The 16,288-nt window shown below is 40.3% G+C and overlaps 1 protein-coding gene across 1 annotated transcript in view; it reads right to left on the bottom strand.

Annotated features, from left to right (window-relative positions):
- Positions 1-16,288, bottom strand: part of FMN1 (formin 1) — a 172,851-nt gene that overhangs the window by 109,438 nt on the left and 47,125 nt on the right. The window contains exon 5 of the mRNA XM_056851867.1: positions 1,915-1,976. Coding sequence (XP_056707845.1) covers positions 1,915-1,976 — 62 coding nt within the window. The remainder of the gene's footprint in view (positions 1-1,914; positions 1,977-16,288) is intronic.

The following is a 16,288-nucleotide window of genomic DNA, read 5'->3' on the forward strand; positions in this document are numbered from 1 at the left end:
CACTTAATGCATTAGGAAGTAGTGAAATTATTGCCTTTCTGGAGAATTTCTCATTGTTCACAGCATACCTCTTCTAGGCCAATAAAAAAAACCAGGTTTCCAACTAATACTAAATAAGACTTCAGACATAACCATCCTTTAACACTATGACAAAATTATCACTTTGATCTCTTTTAGATTTTGTGCTGGTTACATTTCTAACTGATCTTCATTCTGTTTTACATGAAGAGATATATGTCAGATTCCATTGCCAGAAACATGATTACACATGTTCCTTGTCTTATAGACAGAATAATCAACTGGTGCATTTCAGTACAGTGAAAATAATAGTAGGGAAACTGGAAATCATATCACACTAAAGGTGCATTTACAAGGGTTTTGGGCTCTCTACTCTTTTCTGTTTTATAAAACTTCATTCCCTAAAGGACTGCTAACATTTCAATGGCAGAAAATCATGGGTAGATTTAATTTTGCATTTAGAATAGTAACTGCAAAAATGAATACAGATCTCAAACTCTATGATGAAAACTGGTGGTGATATAAACACACCCTAAAATGACACATTTCATTTTATCACGTTGACTTAGAAGTAAGCCCTACAGAGTTCCATGGGTTTTAATCCCAAGTAATTGTGAGTTCAGTGAGGTTTCTGCTATGATTCAAATAACACTTTCCTCGGTAGTTAATCTCAGGTCAAACCCCTTTAGTGATTCATGCTAATTAGAATTATTAGAATTTCATGGGATAACTATAGATATTCCTCTGTATACAGACGACCACTATTTTAAAAGATATAATATGTTCAATATTGTTTTCACTGTCTGTGTGCAGTGTACTCAGATTAAATAAAGTATGAGGCAACAATACAACCTCATTTTTAACTCTCAGTAAGAGATGCCTAGCTGACCTCTAGTGGGGAATATAAGGAAATGCACCTCTCTAACAATTTGATAAGTTTGTCTCAGAGAATAAAAGATAAGTTTGTCTCAGAGAATAAAAGAATCAGCCTTTCCCAATGCCCAAGTGGATGTGTCCTGCCCATTCCTTCCTCCAGCACTGTCCCTGAGGGCCACCACTGGTCAGACAACCTATTGTTAAACAGAGATACTAACAATGCGGATGCTGCCCTTTTCACCATGGTATAGTGGTACGTAACTAACTGCAATATAAGAAAATGGCCAACTTGGAAGAATGAAAAAAAGTACTATAACCCAAATTGTAATGCCTCGAGCATAGATGGAGGTGGTTTTTGCCAATTTCAGAAGAATTTAGCTCATGGAAATGTGCTTAGGATAAAGCTGGATAGAGACTTTTTAAAAAGGTGCTATGACATGCACACACACATTTTGTCTGTACACTGTCATCTCCAATCAAAACAGGATATGCAGGTTTTTGAAACACTACAAGAACCTGCAAAACCAAACTAGCCAATGGTGACAGTGGGATGAATGTGCATCCTAAGGGCAACTGTGACTCTGTCATACTGCCTTCAGCCCTCTGAAAAAGACTACTCTGTATCTGGTTCTGATCTCATTCCTTCCAATAGAGAGAACAGATCACATAAACAGAAGGATCGGCACACTGACTGATTTGCAAGCAAGAGAGCTTGTGTGCACCTGTCTACGTAACAAAGCTCTGGATGAGGACAATTAACTCAATGTATGTCTAGTAGAAAAGAGCAAGAGTCCAGTAGCACCTTAAAGACCAACAAATTGTGGGCAGGGTATGAGCTTTCATGAGTCACATAGCTCACTTCTTCAGATACAGCTAGAATGTAGATCGGGCATCATTTGGAGAATAAAATATTTCCAATGCAAAACATATACAACAATATATGCAGAATTATGCCACTGTTTTAAACATTTTATAAGGAAAAAACCCTTTTAACAGATTTGAAGAACCAGAAATATTTACCTTCAGTTTTTCAATTTCACCTTTGTGCTCCTTCTTTAAGTGCAAAATAGCAGCATGATATTCTGGAAAAGAACGAAATCTCTTGTAAGGTCAATTATAAAAATAGTTGTAGTGTAAGCACTCATGATACCAGCCTGTTTGATTCCATGTGGCTATTCCAAACAAATCAGTTCTGGCTGTTGCTTTGAGAGGATGGTACAGAGATGGAGATGGTAGCATGGACATCTGTGCAGACAAATTACAACGCTGTAGTAGTGTCAGTAGACTGAAGCCCAAAGCACTGGATCCTGCGAATCCATGCTTCCATTTCTTAATTCACTGTTAATCTCTCTCACCTTTTCATTTTGTATTTATGACTGCTATAGTTGCCTAAACAAATATTTTCCAGAAACCTATACATACAAACCCATCTTAAATGAAGTTTTATATAACAGTTCTGTTCCCTTCCAAGCAATTGCCAACCACTACTGGCAACATAAATCAGGGGAGTGGTGAGTGCTCATGCAGAAAATCAGTGAGTAGCATTTGGGAATGTCATAGGTGTTAATGGAGTGCAGTGAACCATTTGTGCAAGTGCACATTCATATGCTGGATAATTGAAAGATGAGTGAGGAAAGGGAACAGCACATACCAGGTATTGCCAAAAACAATATCATTTGCAAAGATTTGCAGCATTCCATTTGTTATTACTGCTATTTATTATGGTTGTTATTGTTAGGAATATTTTTTGCTGCCTAACGTTGCACTAAGTGCTGGACTAAATAAAAAGAAAATGAGCCAATGTCTACAAATCTATAAAAAAAGTAAAGGGGATAGGAAAGGAAATGATTAGTTAATATTTATTTGGTGTTGGTTGCTAGTATTGACAAATACATCCCATAGACCTTATAATTTACATCACACAAACACACACACACAAGCTGGAAGAGAGTCAGAGGAATGACTTGTGGTGATAGTACAGGCAATTAAAGTGGGATCAAAGAGGCTGAGGAAACAATTGCTGAAGAAACTGTATCACAATGGTCTCTTAAGGGAAGAGAATGAAGAGGCTTCATGAACAGAAAGGAAGTAACTGTACCGTGAACTGCTGTTGGGCTGACAAAGGGGAATATAAATCCCTCTTGTTTTTCAATCCATATTCACCTGACCATATAGGATGAGGGTACATTTTCTCTGACCAGATGAACTATATGCTGCCACCACAATGCTAGAGATCCTGATTATGAAACAGATTCAGATTAAAAATAAACCACCAAGAATATACTAAGGTTGCCAACCTCCAGGTACTAGCTGGAGATCTCCTTGGATTTCAACTGATCTCCAGCTGATACAGATCTGTCCACCTGGAGAAAATGGGTGGGGCGGGAGCTTCAGCCTGGAATCCAAGTGCACATGTCTGTAGTGTGGCTTTGCTTTTCTGCCCTGAGTCATCAGTTCCGCTCTGGCAAGGCCAAGGGGGAGAGAGTCGAGGTGCATGCGCAGTTCGGGATTTCCCCCTCGAGCGTGCAGGTTCGGTGAGGCACAGAAGGAACGGTGACTGGCGGAGGGGAGAAAAAGGCAGGAAAAGTCTGAGCGGGATAAGCGGCCCTTGGCTCTTTCCTGGCCTTTCGCTCTCGTGAGGTGATTAAACGGAGCTCCGCTTTGAGGGATAACTGCAGTTCTGTGCACAAGCAGTGTCCCAGTCACAAGAGAGGGGGTTTCCTTGCGAGAGCCCCGGCCTGCTTGGAAGAGTTTTTGGGGAGAGAGGGGAGGACAAGGAACGCAGTGCATGCTCAGAGGCACTCTTTCCTCCATGCCAGGAAAGGTTGCCGAGCCACACAGTCACAGCCGCTGCGCCACAGGTGGTAGTACCGTTTGCTTGTTTGTTTTAAACTTTAAAATGTAAAGTAATTATATATATGGATACCCTGGACTGCCAAAAAAAACCCACAAATGTGTTTTCTTTATCCTATTGAAAATGTCATTTATGCAAATTTATGCAAATTTATGCAAATTTATGCAAATGTGACGAGGGTCACAGGTTACTTGGCAATTGTAAACGGGGGTCGCGACTCGAAAAAGGTTGAGAACCACTGCTCTAGGGGGACAGATCTCAGTTGTCTGGAGTTCAGTTGTAATTCTGGGAGACCTCTAGATCCCACCTGGAGTCTGACAACCTCTGCATGACTTGATACCACCTGAATTGCATGACTCAACTAGGCCTGGCTGCTTGCTACTGTTCAACAGCAGCCACCCTATGACAGCCAGTGTGGTATAGGGGTTAGAGCTTCAAAGTAGGGTTGAGGAGACCCAGGTTCAAATTCCCATCTTCCTGTGGAAACTCACTGGGTGATTTTGGACCAGTCACATACTTTCAGCCTAACCTACCTCACAGGGTTGTTGTGCAGATAAAAAAGAAGAGAGGAGAATAATATAAGCTGCTTTGGTCCCCTCTGTGAAAAAGGTGGGGTATAAATGAAGTAAATAAACAATAAATATAGCTGAAGATGGAAGTGTATAAAAAGTAGGTTGGTGAATGGCTGTGAAGGAGAAAAAGAGGCAGAGGAAAAGGAGAAGATATGGGGACTGCTAGGGGGAGGGAAAGAGGAAATAGTTTGGGGAAAGGGATAGAGGGGAAAGTGAGGTATCTCTCCTACAAGTCCTTACAACTGATCTCCAGATGACAGAGATCAGTTCCCCTGAAGAAAATGGCTGCTTTGGTGAGTAGACTCTATGGAATTATACCCTGCTGAAGTTGCTTCCCTCCCCAAACCTCACCCTCCCAAGGTTCCACCCTCAAATCTCCAGGAATTTCCCAACCTGGATCTGGCAACCCTAAAGAGAATAGGAAGCAGGAAAAGGGCAGAGTCTATGGGGGGTTTCAGGGAAGGGAAGAGGAAATAGTGGGGAAGGGGGAAATGAAATGTCTCCCACAAGTCCTTAGAGGTTCCCACTTGTTAGTATCTAATAACATAGATGCATAAATTATCTGTGGAAAAACCCTGAGCCTACCAGCTCTTGAATTGTTCAAGGCTCTGCACCTGTCCAAACACACAAATGCTCTTCATATGATAGTTCACTTGATATTCCATATGGGACTGGGCTAGCCCAGGATTCCTTGCACTGGGTATGGGGCAGTGGGAGAAGGCAGCAAAGGTGCATCATAATCTCTCAGCGCCTTTAGTTCCAATTTCCTTCCCAATATCACCCTCGTCCAGTGCTACTTACACTAATTCAAGCCTCTTCTTTTTCATGGGGGACAGTACACTTAATCAGTTCACGTGTCCCTGTGCAACGGCTTCTGAAATCAGGTTATCCTGGCTGTTTTACCATTGGATTTTGGGGTATCTTTTTGTTATATTCAGCCAGCTGTTTTCAATTTGTTGGTATGCTCATCTAGTTACTTCTACTGAGAAACTGGAAAGAACCCCAATTTTTAAGACTGAAATCTTCAGCCCGCAGAAACTGGGTTTACATGCATCTCTGGGCACTTTCTTCACAGTTCCCAAATTTGCAAGCTAAGAATTTCATCTCAGCATCTTCTACAATGTTGCAAGAGATCCAGGAAGACAACACTACTGTTGCTGAAAAACTGGTAGAATTGACAGGTATGAATTTACCTGGTCCAGGAACCAATACACTGAAACTGCACTGGGTAAAACCAATATTCCTGGAAGATATGGAGAGAGACTATGGATCACAACAGTAAAACATATAAAGACACATTTGTTTAAACTTATGAACTGTCTTCTATCAATGTATGAATGGGAGGCATTTCACTCATTTATTTCAGTATTCCATGATCTTTTTTTTTAATCAAGCAAACCAAAAATACACAAGAAAAGGAAACACAGAAAGACACAGAAATTTCTTGACTATTTACATTGGAGTTATTGAAAAGTGGAACTTCACTTACAGACACATTTCCATATACGACAAAGAGCACAGTTGTTAGTAACTAAAATGCAACGTATGTTGCATCTACAGCACACTGTGAAAATACAGGAATGAAATCAAAGTAGCGATAAACCACTGGCCCATCTGACAGTAAAAATCAGGTTGGAACAAAAAAAGAGAATGTGATGGCTGTCCTCAAGAGTTATAAAGGGGATTGAAATTCAGTTAAAACATAAGAAGCTTAAGAAACATAAGAACATAAGAAAAACCATGCTGGATCAGACCAAGGCCCATCAAGTCCAGCAGTCTGTTCACACAGCAGCCAACCAGGTGCCTCTAGGAGGCCCAGAAACAAGATGACTGCAGCAGCATTATCCTGCCTGTGTTCCACAGCACCTAATATAATAGGCATGCCCCTCTTGTGAAACAAATACACAAATATTTATTGACTTTGTCAGAAGTCCCTGAGAAAATTTTATAATAACAAATGCTCTTAAAAACATGATTATACTGAAACAAAAGATCTAATTATGGTAAGGCAATGGGCACTTTGTTGCCCTGCTCCAGCCAGAGGAGGCTGGAAGGGAAAAGGATGGAAGAAGTGGGCAATAAGGGAATGGCAAGACTGGTTGAACAAGTGTTTGATTTGCTGTTATTGTCATCTGTTGATTCCATTATGAACCTGGAAAGAAACTTGCTGTGATTCCTCTTTTCATTCTTTCAATTACAACAATAGTCCAGGAAGGAAAATCACCATGGGATGGATATAGGAACCAGACAGTGGGTTAGATCCCACAATCAATCCATTCATGAAACAGCAAGAAAAGAGTGATCCCCCCTTCCCATTCTACATCCCAGCATCCCAGCCTGGGTGGCTATTACTCCACACACTTTCCCAGGTCTGAAATGACTGCTGTGGGGAGAGGACATAAGGGGAAATTGAAGTTCACTGGATGGAAAACACAAGGTCCTTACACTAGATCCAGCCATCTCCATTGCCCCTATGGCAATGTAGACACTTCTACTTTAACAGTAACAATTCCAGGATACAAAGATCTCACAAGCCTTTCCTGTCGTGTGTGTGTGTCTGCGCTGTGTATGTGTTTTGGGAGGGGCTAGACATATTTTCTAGTTTCCACTTGAATATAAGGATGCCAGCCTCCAGGTGGGACCCAGGGATACCCCCGGAATTACAGCTCATTTCCAGATGACAGAGATCAGTTTCCCTGGAGAAAATGGATGCATCGGAGGGTGGAATCTATGGCATTGTACCCCACTGAGGTACCCCCAGGCTCTACTCCCCAAATCTCCAGGAGCTTCCCAACCTGTATCTACCTTCCATCTCCCACCAGTGGCCAGGAAACCCTACTTGGGCTTCAGGATTCACAACAACTTCAGGATGTTAATGCAAACCAAATTTCACGCAAGTCTTAATTCATACTGTAAGGACTGCATAAAGATTAGAAATCAATCAAAAGCATGACAAAACTTAGTGTATTCTACAAAGCATAGTACAATTGACTGCTGCGTGCATAAATGCATGATAGGCTGTTGCAATGGTAGCTACAAGATAGAAATAAGAAACAGATCTTTAAACCTTCTTTCATTAGTATTTATTCAAGAGACAAAGAGTACATAATATACAAAGAATGGACATAAAACAGTTGACACAATATGTACCAACAGGCACAAAAATGTAAAGAAGAGTTACATGTCATGTATATGGAACACCATATGAGTACACTAAACAATGGAATACAATGAATTTTACTATTTTAAAATCTTAATATTTTATAATCTTAATGTTTTCAAGTCAGTTCTTTAAGTCATTATTGGTCCTGCTTTTAAACTCTCTCTACTAAGCAAGATTACCAGTTATCTGGGCTGTGCCAAGGAATATCCAGGGACAACATCCTTGGAATTTCCCACACCCTAAGAAACAACACAGTGAGCTGAAGCTTAAGAGGGCGTACTACAAAAAGCGTAGATTCTGTTTGCATTGGTGCGAGTGCCTTCAATCTAACTCAATAGGTTTTGGGTCACAAAACACACTCTTGAACTTCTGTTGCATACAAAGTTCCCATGAAAAGGCAAACTGTGGTATTTTTTCTCTTTCTTCATCTATGAATTTCTCTAATATTCCACTAATTTTAGGAATCAACCTATGTGGCAATTCTGCATCAACAAATATAAGTAATGTCTCAAGCATACATGTTAGAACTATGCTGGAACTTTACAGAACAGGGACCACACCAACATGACAGACAAAAGTAGGTTTACCCACCTGACTGTGCCTCATTTAAATATCTCAAGGAAGCTAGATAGGGTCATGCAAAAAAAAAAAAAAAAGGTTTGGGTTTATTGGGCTCTAATTTTTTGGTAAACCCGGAATAAGTTGAATACCCATACCAATAAAGGGGTATTTCAGCTTTATTTACAGGTTTACCGAAAAAAATTAAGTCCACTATAGTCTATGGAGATTTTTCCCGAAGCTCCTGTGGGGGCATTTTTTGAAGGTAGAGTCGCCAAATTTGCAGTATGGCTGCAAGGGGCTCTCCTTAGTTGGTCCCCGAAGTTTGGTGAACTTTAGGACAGGATGTCCAATTTTATGGGCCAGTAAAGGGGTTTGTCCTCATCCTCCAGGCATTTGCGAGCCGAGCCGACCATTGTTTTTCAGGTTCAGAAGTTCAGCGTTGCTGAGGACTGGAGGAAAGAGCCAATCGGCAGGCTGGCACCTCAAAGTCTGGGGGCTCCCTTCGTACCTGGGGCGCACAGCATGATGTCCATGTAAATTAACTTCCAAACTGAGGAAAATGGCTTAAACACAAGAAAAATAACACACATAAAACATTTCTTTTGGTGGCAAATGACATCCTGTGAACACTCCTTTATTATAGTCATCAAAAATCTGATTTCAAGAGATGATCACAGTGCAGGGAAACAAAGCCTCTACTCGGGGCGACCTTCAGTTTGAGAGCAGGTTTTTTTTTTGGGGGGGGGGTGATATCAGAACCAATCAAAGTCATGACCAAGGCGGCTCTTGTGAAGAAGATTGCTCATCCGCATGGGTGAGTCTTCTTTAGAAGCCTGGTGGTCAGCAGCTGTAAGTTGCTGGCATTTTTTAGTCAGAGGTATATCCCTCCAGATGGGACTGGGTGAACCCCATCTTTTAAATAACTCTTATGTTTGATGCAGAACTGCAGATCAGCCCACTGAATACTTGTCAGACCAAGTTGGCTCCGATTACACGACCCCTACCTCAAAAGGGCCCCAACTATGGGGCCCTAACAAAACCAGTCAAAAGATAGAAAAATGGGAGAAAGCACAGAGCTGTGCATCTTAGCAAAGGTGAAGAGCCAATACCCAAGGCCCATCAAGTCCAGCAGTCTGTTCACACAGTGGCCAACCAGGTGCCTCTAGGAAGCCCACAAACAAGATGACTGCAGCAGCATCCTGCCTGTTTTACAGCACCTAATATAATAGGCATGCTCCTCTGATACTAGAGAGAATAGGTATGCATCATGACTAGTATTCATTTTGACTAGTAGCCATGGATAGCCCTATCTTCCATGAACATGTCCAGCCCCCTCTTAGAGCCTTCCAAGTCGGTAGCCATCACCACTGTTAAGTACATGTGGGCGATACACGAGACTGGAGACCGAGTTCCAACAGAAACTGCTTTATTGGAAGAACGTGAACAGAACTGGAGAACTGTGCCCACAACCCCAGCTTATATGCCAACCCAACCCCTCGGGGCCACGCCCCCTCAGTCCGTGATTGGGTGGCTGCAATTTAAATGAACCAATAGAATGTGCTGTCGCAGGAGCCTGTAGAGATCCAAGCTCACCCTGCTTGTAGCTTCCCACTGCACACATAACCACCACATCCTGGGGCAGGGAGTTCCACAATTTAACTATGCATTGTGTAAAGAAATACCCCACATTCTAGTATTATGAGGGAGAAAAGCTTCTCCTTGTCCACTTTCTCCATACCACACATAATTTCATAGATCTCTATCATGTCTCCCCTTAACCACCTTCTTTCCTAGTTAAACAGCCCTAAGCATTTTAACCACTCCTTACAGGGCAGTTGCTCTAGCCCCCTTATCATTTTGATTGCTCTTTTCTGCACCTTCTCAAGCTCTGCAATATTTTTTTATATATGAAGTCATTGTTTAAAAGTGCATACTTCTTCATGAGGCTTTGCAACAATACACAAGCCAGGGAACCCAACATCAGTTTTCCCAGTACAATTGTTGAAAATGGCAAATGAATCTTTTTCATCCATTATGACATCTCTTTGGCTACAAGGAACAAGTGAGGCAAGGTATCCGTTGAATATTAGATAACAGCAACTGTCTTCGTATGTATCTTGTAAGCTTGAAAACACTTGCAAGTAACAAAAATATTATTTAGAACAATAATATCCAAAGCAGACTGTGAAGAACTCTGACAGGACCTTTCCAAACCAGGTGACTGACCCTTAGCATTGAAAACAGGTACTGGGAACTGTACTCTCTTAAGGCAATTGGCGGTGACCTCGATGGATTGTCAGCTGCTTTGGCTAATTTCTAAATTATATCAAAATAACACTGCACAGATGAGATGTGGATCAAATGGCCAATTGACCAATGTAATTAAAACAGAGAGGTTGGTCAGGATTGCCTTTTGGCCCCTTATCTTTTTAACCTAAATCTAAATGATATTGAAAGTATTCTTTCCAATGAATCTTTCCACTCCCCGCATCTATCGAGTAAACCCATTTCAAATCTGTTTTATGCAGATGATACAGTGCTATTATCCTGATGGATAGTTTGGTTAGACCAAGTTGGCTCTTATTACACAACCCCTACCTCAAAAGGGCCCCAACTATGGGGCCCTAACAAAACCAGTCAAAGTTAGAAAAATGGGAGAAAGCACAGAGCTTTGTATCGGAGCAAAGGTGAATAGCTGAAACCCAAAAAAACCAAATATCTATTTGGCTTTTCGGCTTCAGGCAGATACCCTGGTTTTGGTATTCGGTCAACCTGAAACCCAAATATTGGGAAAACAGCTAATTTCGGTTAATTTTTTGGTTCGGGTATATCGATATGCACAACCCTAGCTCCGACCTTGCTATATGGAATTTCACTTGCCATAGCCAATGTTAATGAAAAATATGATTCCTGTTTAAACCATTTTTTACGTTCACTGTCAAACATGCCTGTGTGTGTCTCAGGCCCAGCTATCCAATTGGAATTTGCAGAACCATCCCTGGAGGCTAAGGCTAGGATAGCAGCCTTCTCCCTTAGACTGAAAATCTGTTTCATCACAGGGTTTCTATTTGTTCTATTTGGACAATGGCGGTTTCCAAAGTTCATGGTCAAAATTGGTGGACGACAGACCAAAAGTGGGCCTCCCTCTGGAAACCCTTAAGCAAATGGATTTTTGATCTGCATGACAGGCAAATTAAATCTAAGGTATTACAACTTGATAGTTGGAGCACGTGCTGTAGAGTGAGAAGAGTATGCTCCCTATACTTGAGCCCCCCAGTCCCGAAGTCTCTACCTGCATACTGTAAGTTTCTAATGGTTCCCAAATACAGAATTTTATTCTGCAGGGCAAGATTAAACACTTTGCCATTAGGGGAACTAAAAGGTAGACTTCAAGGCAGTCCCATCTCAAATCGATTTTGCTATTGTAACTCAGGGGGCCTAGATATCATTTGGCACTTTTTTATCATTCGTAAAAAATACAAGATGGCCTGCCAGAAATGGATCAATAGACGTATTAAAAAATGGAGCCCCAATACAAAGCAAGAGTTTGTAGGTAAGTTGCTAGCAGATGTTGATCCAAATGCGTCCTTAGCAGTTGCAAAATTCTTGTCTATGGCATATAGTTAAAATGAGAAATTTGAAATGAAATGTTATATATGATTTTAGTTATTTGTTAATTTGTATACTATTTTTCTTTTTCCTTGTGACCTGTTGATTTTTGAGCAATAAATAGTGAAGATGACTGTCTTAAGGCCTTGCTGAAATTACACCCTATTCACCAAATAGCTAGCATGAAGTCAGCAGATTGGCATGCCATATTTTGTTTAATGCCATAATCAATTGTTAAAGGGAATGAATCACAAAGGAAAAGCACACAGAACTGGAGAAAGGGAGCTTTATAAATGTGAAATGGCCATGGAAGACAAGCTGTAAGCTGGAAATGTTGCAGCTTCCAAAAGCAAAGCTTCACTAGGGGAGCATATGGATGAAACAACCCATGACCTCCTCCTCCAAATTGCAGGAAGGGTCATTTCTCACTCTTTGCCATAGATATGCCTATAGAATCTATATACTGTTAAGAACTACAGAAGTGGCAGGAGAAACTGGTAGGAGAAATAAATGCAGCACAGCTCGGCAAGTATCTCACAATGATGTCTATACCCAAGGCAGAGATGGTGCAGATGGTGTGAGACTAGAAATATGATAAAGAGTAATGAGGAAAGATCAGAGAAGGATAAATTATTCACTGTCAAAAAGACAGTGAAATTCCCCTGGTTTTCCTTCCCCTGTGACATCTATTTTGGCTCCCCCTCTCTTGCCCCAGTGTTTGCATCTTTGTAATAATTCCTCCATTTTTCCCAATGCAATTTTCAGATCAAACCACTAGATGTCACCAGGACATTCTCAGTCCACTGCAGTATAATGTCAGTAGTTAATAAGGAAGGCTGATATCACTGGTATTGGGCAAATAATTTGTGCAAATCAGTTTTGAACCTGTAAGAGAATAATTACAACAACACAAATGCCTCCTATGTGTTTTAAGAAAGAAACATTTTAAAAGTACAGATAATTTCAATTTATGTTCATTATTTTAAAAGTTATTTTATCATTTAAATATAAAATATAATCTTTTACTGAGTACATTCTACGACAATGTTTGAAATGAACGAGCATCAAGAAAACAAACTCCTAAAGTAAACTCACAGGTGGATAAAACAATCACTCTTCATAGCCTCCAACGGAAGGTCTGGAAAGATGCACTGGTAGAAACAGTCTGATTTTTGTGTATCAGGGTCATTGTGTATGCATAGGACATCTGTGGATGCTATTCCTGTTTACATAATTCACTCTAGAATTCTGTCCAATTTCACTGAATTCCAAGTCAAAGCTTTACATCCCAGGATGGAAGCTTAGTGATGGACCAGGTAAAACACCACTCCATTGCTGCCTGACAGGGTCATCAGAAAGCAGAACAGAGGCCCAGCGTAACCCTCCAGGTACAATAGATACACACCTTGTATGGCCAAGATATCCAAGACAGGTAAACAAAAACACTTTCACTTTTCTGTTAATCCTAGGGTAGGCTTGAAAGTTACTGGAACTGTTGGGCAGGCTATTTCAAAATATGCTTCCTTCCACCGCAAATCATGCTTCTGGCCTAGAATGAGGAAAGACTATGCCTCGTTCCTAACCCAGTCTGCATTTTGTGTGGGATGCTCTTGTTCTTTGCCGCTGTAGTAAATTTTGAGAGCACATATCACTCATCTTGAAGAAGCTGTGTTGGCTAGTAATGATACTAGGGTCATAAATAATACATTTTTTGCTTAAAAGAGATCTCAGTTTAGTCTCATGTCTCCAGTTAAAGGATGTTCGGTAAGGGAAAGATCCACGACCTGTACTTTTCGAGAAGCACGACCAGTCACACTGGACAATATGGGCTAGACAATATGGGTTTCAACATTTTCAGAGCTTGAAACTGATGAGATGAAAAACACACAAACGAAGTCAAATTACATCATTTGATAGGAACAGGGGCAACCAGCTTTATGACTTCACTGATTTCAAGGCTAGGACCATAGGCAGCAGACTGAGGACAGGGGCAGGACAGAAAGTAGAAGCTGAGCATTAGAAAGTATACTATAGTGAGGGGAAAAAACAGGGTCATAGCCATGGAGAAATTGCCTTCATCATTGAGTGTGTACAAAATGGCGGCTCTATAGGTGTCATGACCCAGGAGGTAGGGTTCTGTGACCTATCTGAGGATACCTCAAGTATCTTTTATGTATGCTATATAGGAAGCTTTATTGGTCAACACTAGAACCTTGAATTTAGCCCAGAAATGAACTGGCAAGTAGTGACGTTATTTTTAAGAACTGGTGTAACCAGATTCATGTGGCTAGTCTTGATAACAACTGAGCTTCTATATTCTGAATCAGGTGAAGTTCCTAGACAGTCACTGGGCAGTCCTTCACATAGCACACTGTTTTAGTCCATAGTCACACACACACACACACAAATGCCAGGGCAATGGATCAACACAGCAAAACATTAGAATGACAAAAGATTATAAAATGCACACAGATGACAAATATTTAAGATGTGGTAAAGGTTATGGGTTGAATCCAAACTAAACTTTCCAGTGGCAGAATGGAATTTTCCTGCCTCTCTCCTCCCACTGCAGCCCACAGATCTCCATGAAATGTGGCTCCTGGAGAACAGGGAACCCTGAGCAATGACATAAGCAGGGTTTGTAGAGGGAAGAAGGGATCAGTGGAAATTGCCAATTTAGTCTGGATCCAACCCTATGTATGTTATAAGGTATGAAATATTTCTTGTGTATTGTAATGTCTGGCTCACTACTTAATATGGTTCACTACTTAATATGGTTATTGAACTAATAAATTTTAAAATGAGCAGTAAGTAAAGTTATTTGGTACCTTAATTTAAACCAAATACCATCATATAGAATAACTAAGGATCATACCAGACGAGACAGTAGAAGATCCATCAATGGATCCCTGGCACATTTTATTTACTACACAACAGTAGCCACAGTAGGCCCCAATTTGGATCAAGACTGTGGGGTAAAATGAGATTAATTCTTCATTCCTCTGTTTTCTTAACCACAAATACAGGGAGCCTCATATGTTTCATTGGGGGAAATGAAGAGCTACCTGTATGTTTCCTCTAGTGGGGCAAATCTCCACTCAATGAACCATCTGTTATCAGGAAAACATTATGAGGGAAAAAGATAATCTTCTCTTCCAGCTGCTTTTCAGCAACAAAAAGTGATAAAGTTCTGTTAACAGAACTTTCAAAGTCTCATGTGATTTGATTCGAAGAAATATAGTAAAATTATTTCTACAGGCATCAAGACTTTGCATAGGGGAAAAAGCAACAATTGTTTTTACATAATGTAGGGTTGTTACAGTGAACACTGTCCAGAGGAAATCACCTAAGCAACTATCTAACTGATCTCCTGCAACAGGCTTGTTTGCTTTACAAATGACATTAATAACTTCACCTGCCACTCATGACTACTCAGCAAGGCAATAATGAAAAGACTATGAGGCATCAGCATCCAGACTTATGCTGCGGTAAATACCTTGCTGTCTCCCTGTTTACAAATAATTTACTCAGCTGCTGGCAGAATACATGGTCGAATAATTATCCTATTACTGTGCCAAGATTACAATACATCAAATAATTACCACCCAGCTAGCAAACATTTTACCAGGTTAAATAGGTATGCCATTTACATATTTCACACTCACACCACCCATTTCAAACACAGGAATAGTAATAAATATTTGGATTGTGTCATACACAGCATAATCCTACAAGCCTCAGAGCTAGGCAGGATCTACTTCCATGCTATTGCATGGATTCTTTCTTTTCCTTTGGCCCACAGAAGTCACTGAGCACATGAGACTGATAAGTGACATATCTTCCTCTTACAGTTATCAAACATTGGTATATTTCTACGATCATGTTTCAGTTGCAAAATTTGTTTTATAGCAGCATAAACCAATACATAGGATTCGAGGTATCCATGTCCATTATCAGTTTATACAGAAAGAAGTGAAAAAGATAGGGTTTCTTTTCTTGTAATTGAATTTAATTGAAATGTTTTATGAAATAACACAGTGCAAAGAAAAACTGGCATCCTGCTTCTGGAATGAACTGAATCTTGTGCAAGTGAATTGGAATGAACTGTATTTCTGGAATGAACCATATTTAATACATGGACCTGCCTTTTCATTGAAGTTATCTTCTGAGACCTGTCATCCAGTGCTCTGCACCCACAGGTTAGGAAGGTGCTACTGGAGACAGGGCCTTCTTTGTGGTAACACCCCACATGTGGAACATTTTTGTTTAGAACTTACCCACCTATATTTTAGACAATAGTTTATACCCTAAACTTGTTGCCTGCCTATTTTATACTTGATGTTATTGTCTTTTGTATTCGGGTGGTTATAAGTTTGGATTGATTTAATTTTTTTTGCATTTGATTGGAAAGTATTTTATTTTGGACTGTATACCACCTTGAAGATCCATAAAAACAAATTAATAAAACATTAGTCAATATCTATCAAAAGCAATATAAAGTAAAGCAATACAATTTTTCTTTTAAATTCTAGCTAATATCATTGGTTGTAGAAATTGGTTGTCAGGAAAAAAGCCTTGGTCTCTTATGTGGATTCCCCATAGATCCAGTATGCTATTCCTATCAAAACAATATCT

Source organism: Euleptes europaea, chromosome 6 (assembly GCF_029931775.1).
Source record: "Euleptes europaea isolate rEulEur1 chromosome 6, rEulEur1.hap1, whole genome shotgun sequence".
Classification (NCBI taxonomy): domain Eukaryota; kingdom Metazoa; phylum Chordata; class Lepidosauria; order Squamata; family Sphaerodactylidae; genus Euleptes; species Euleptes europaea.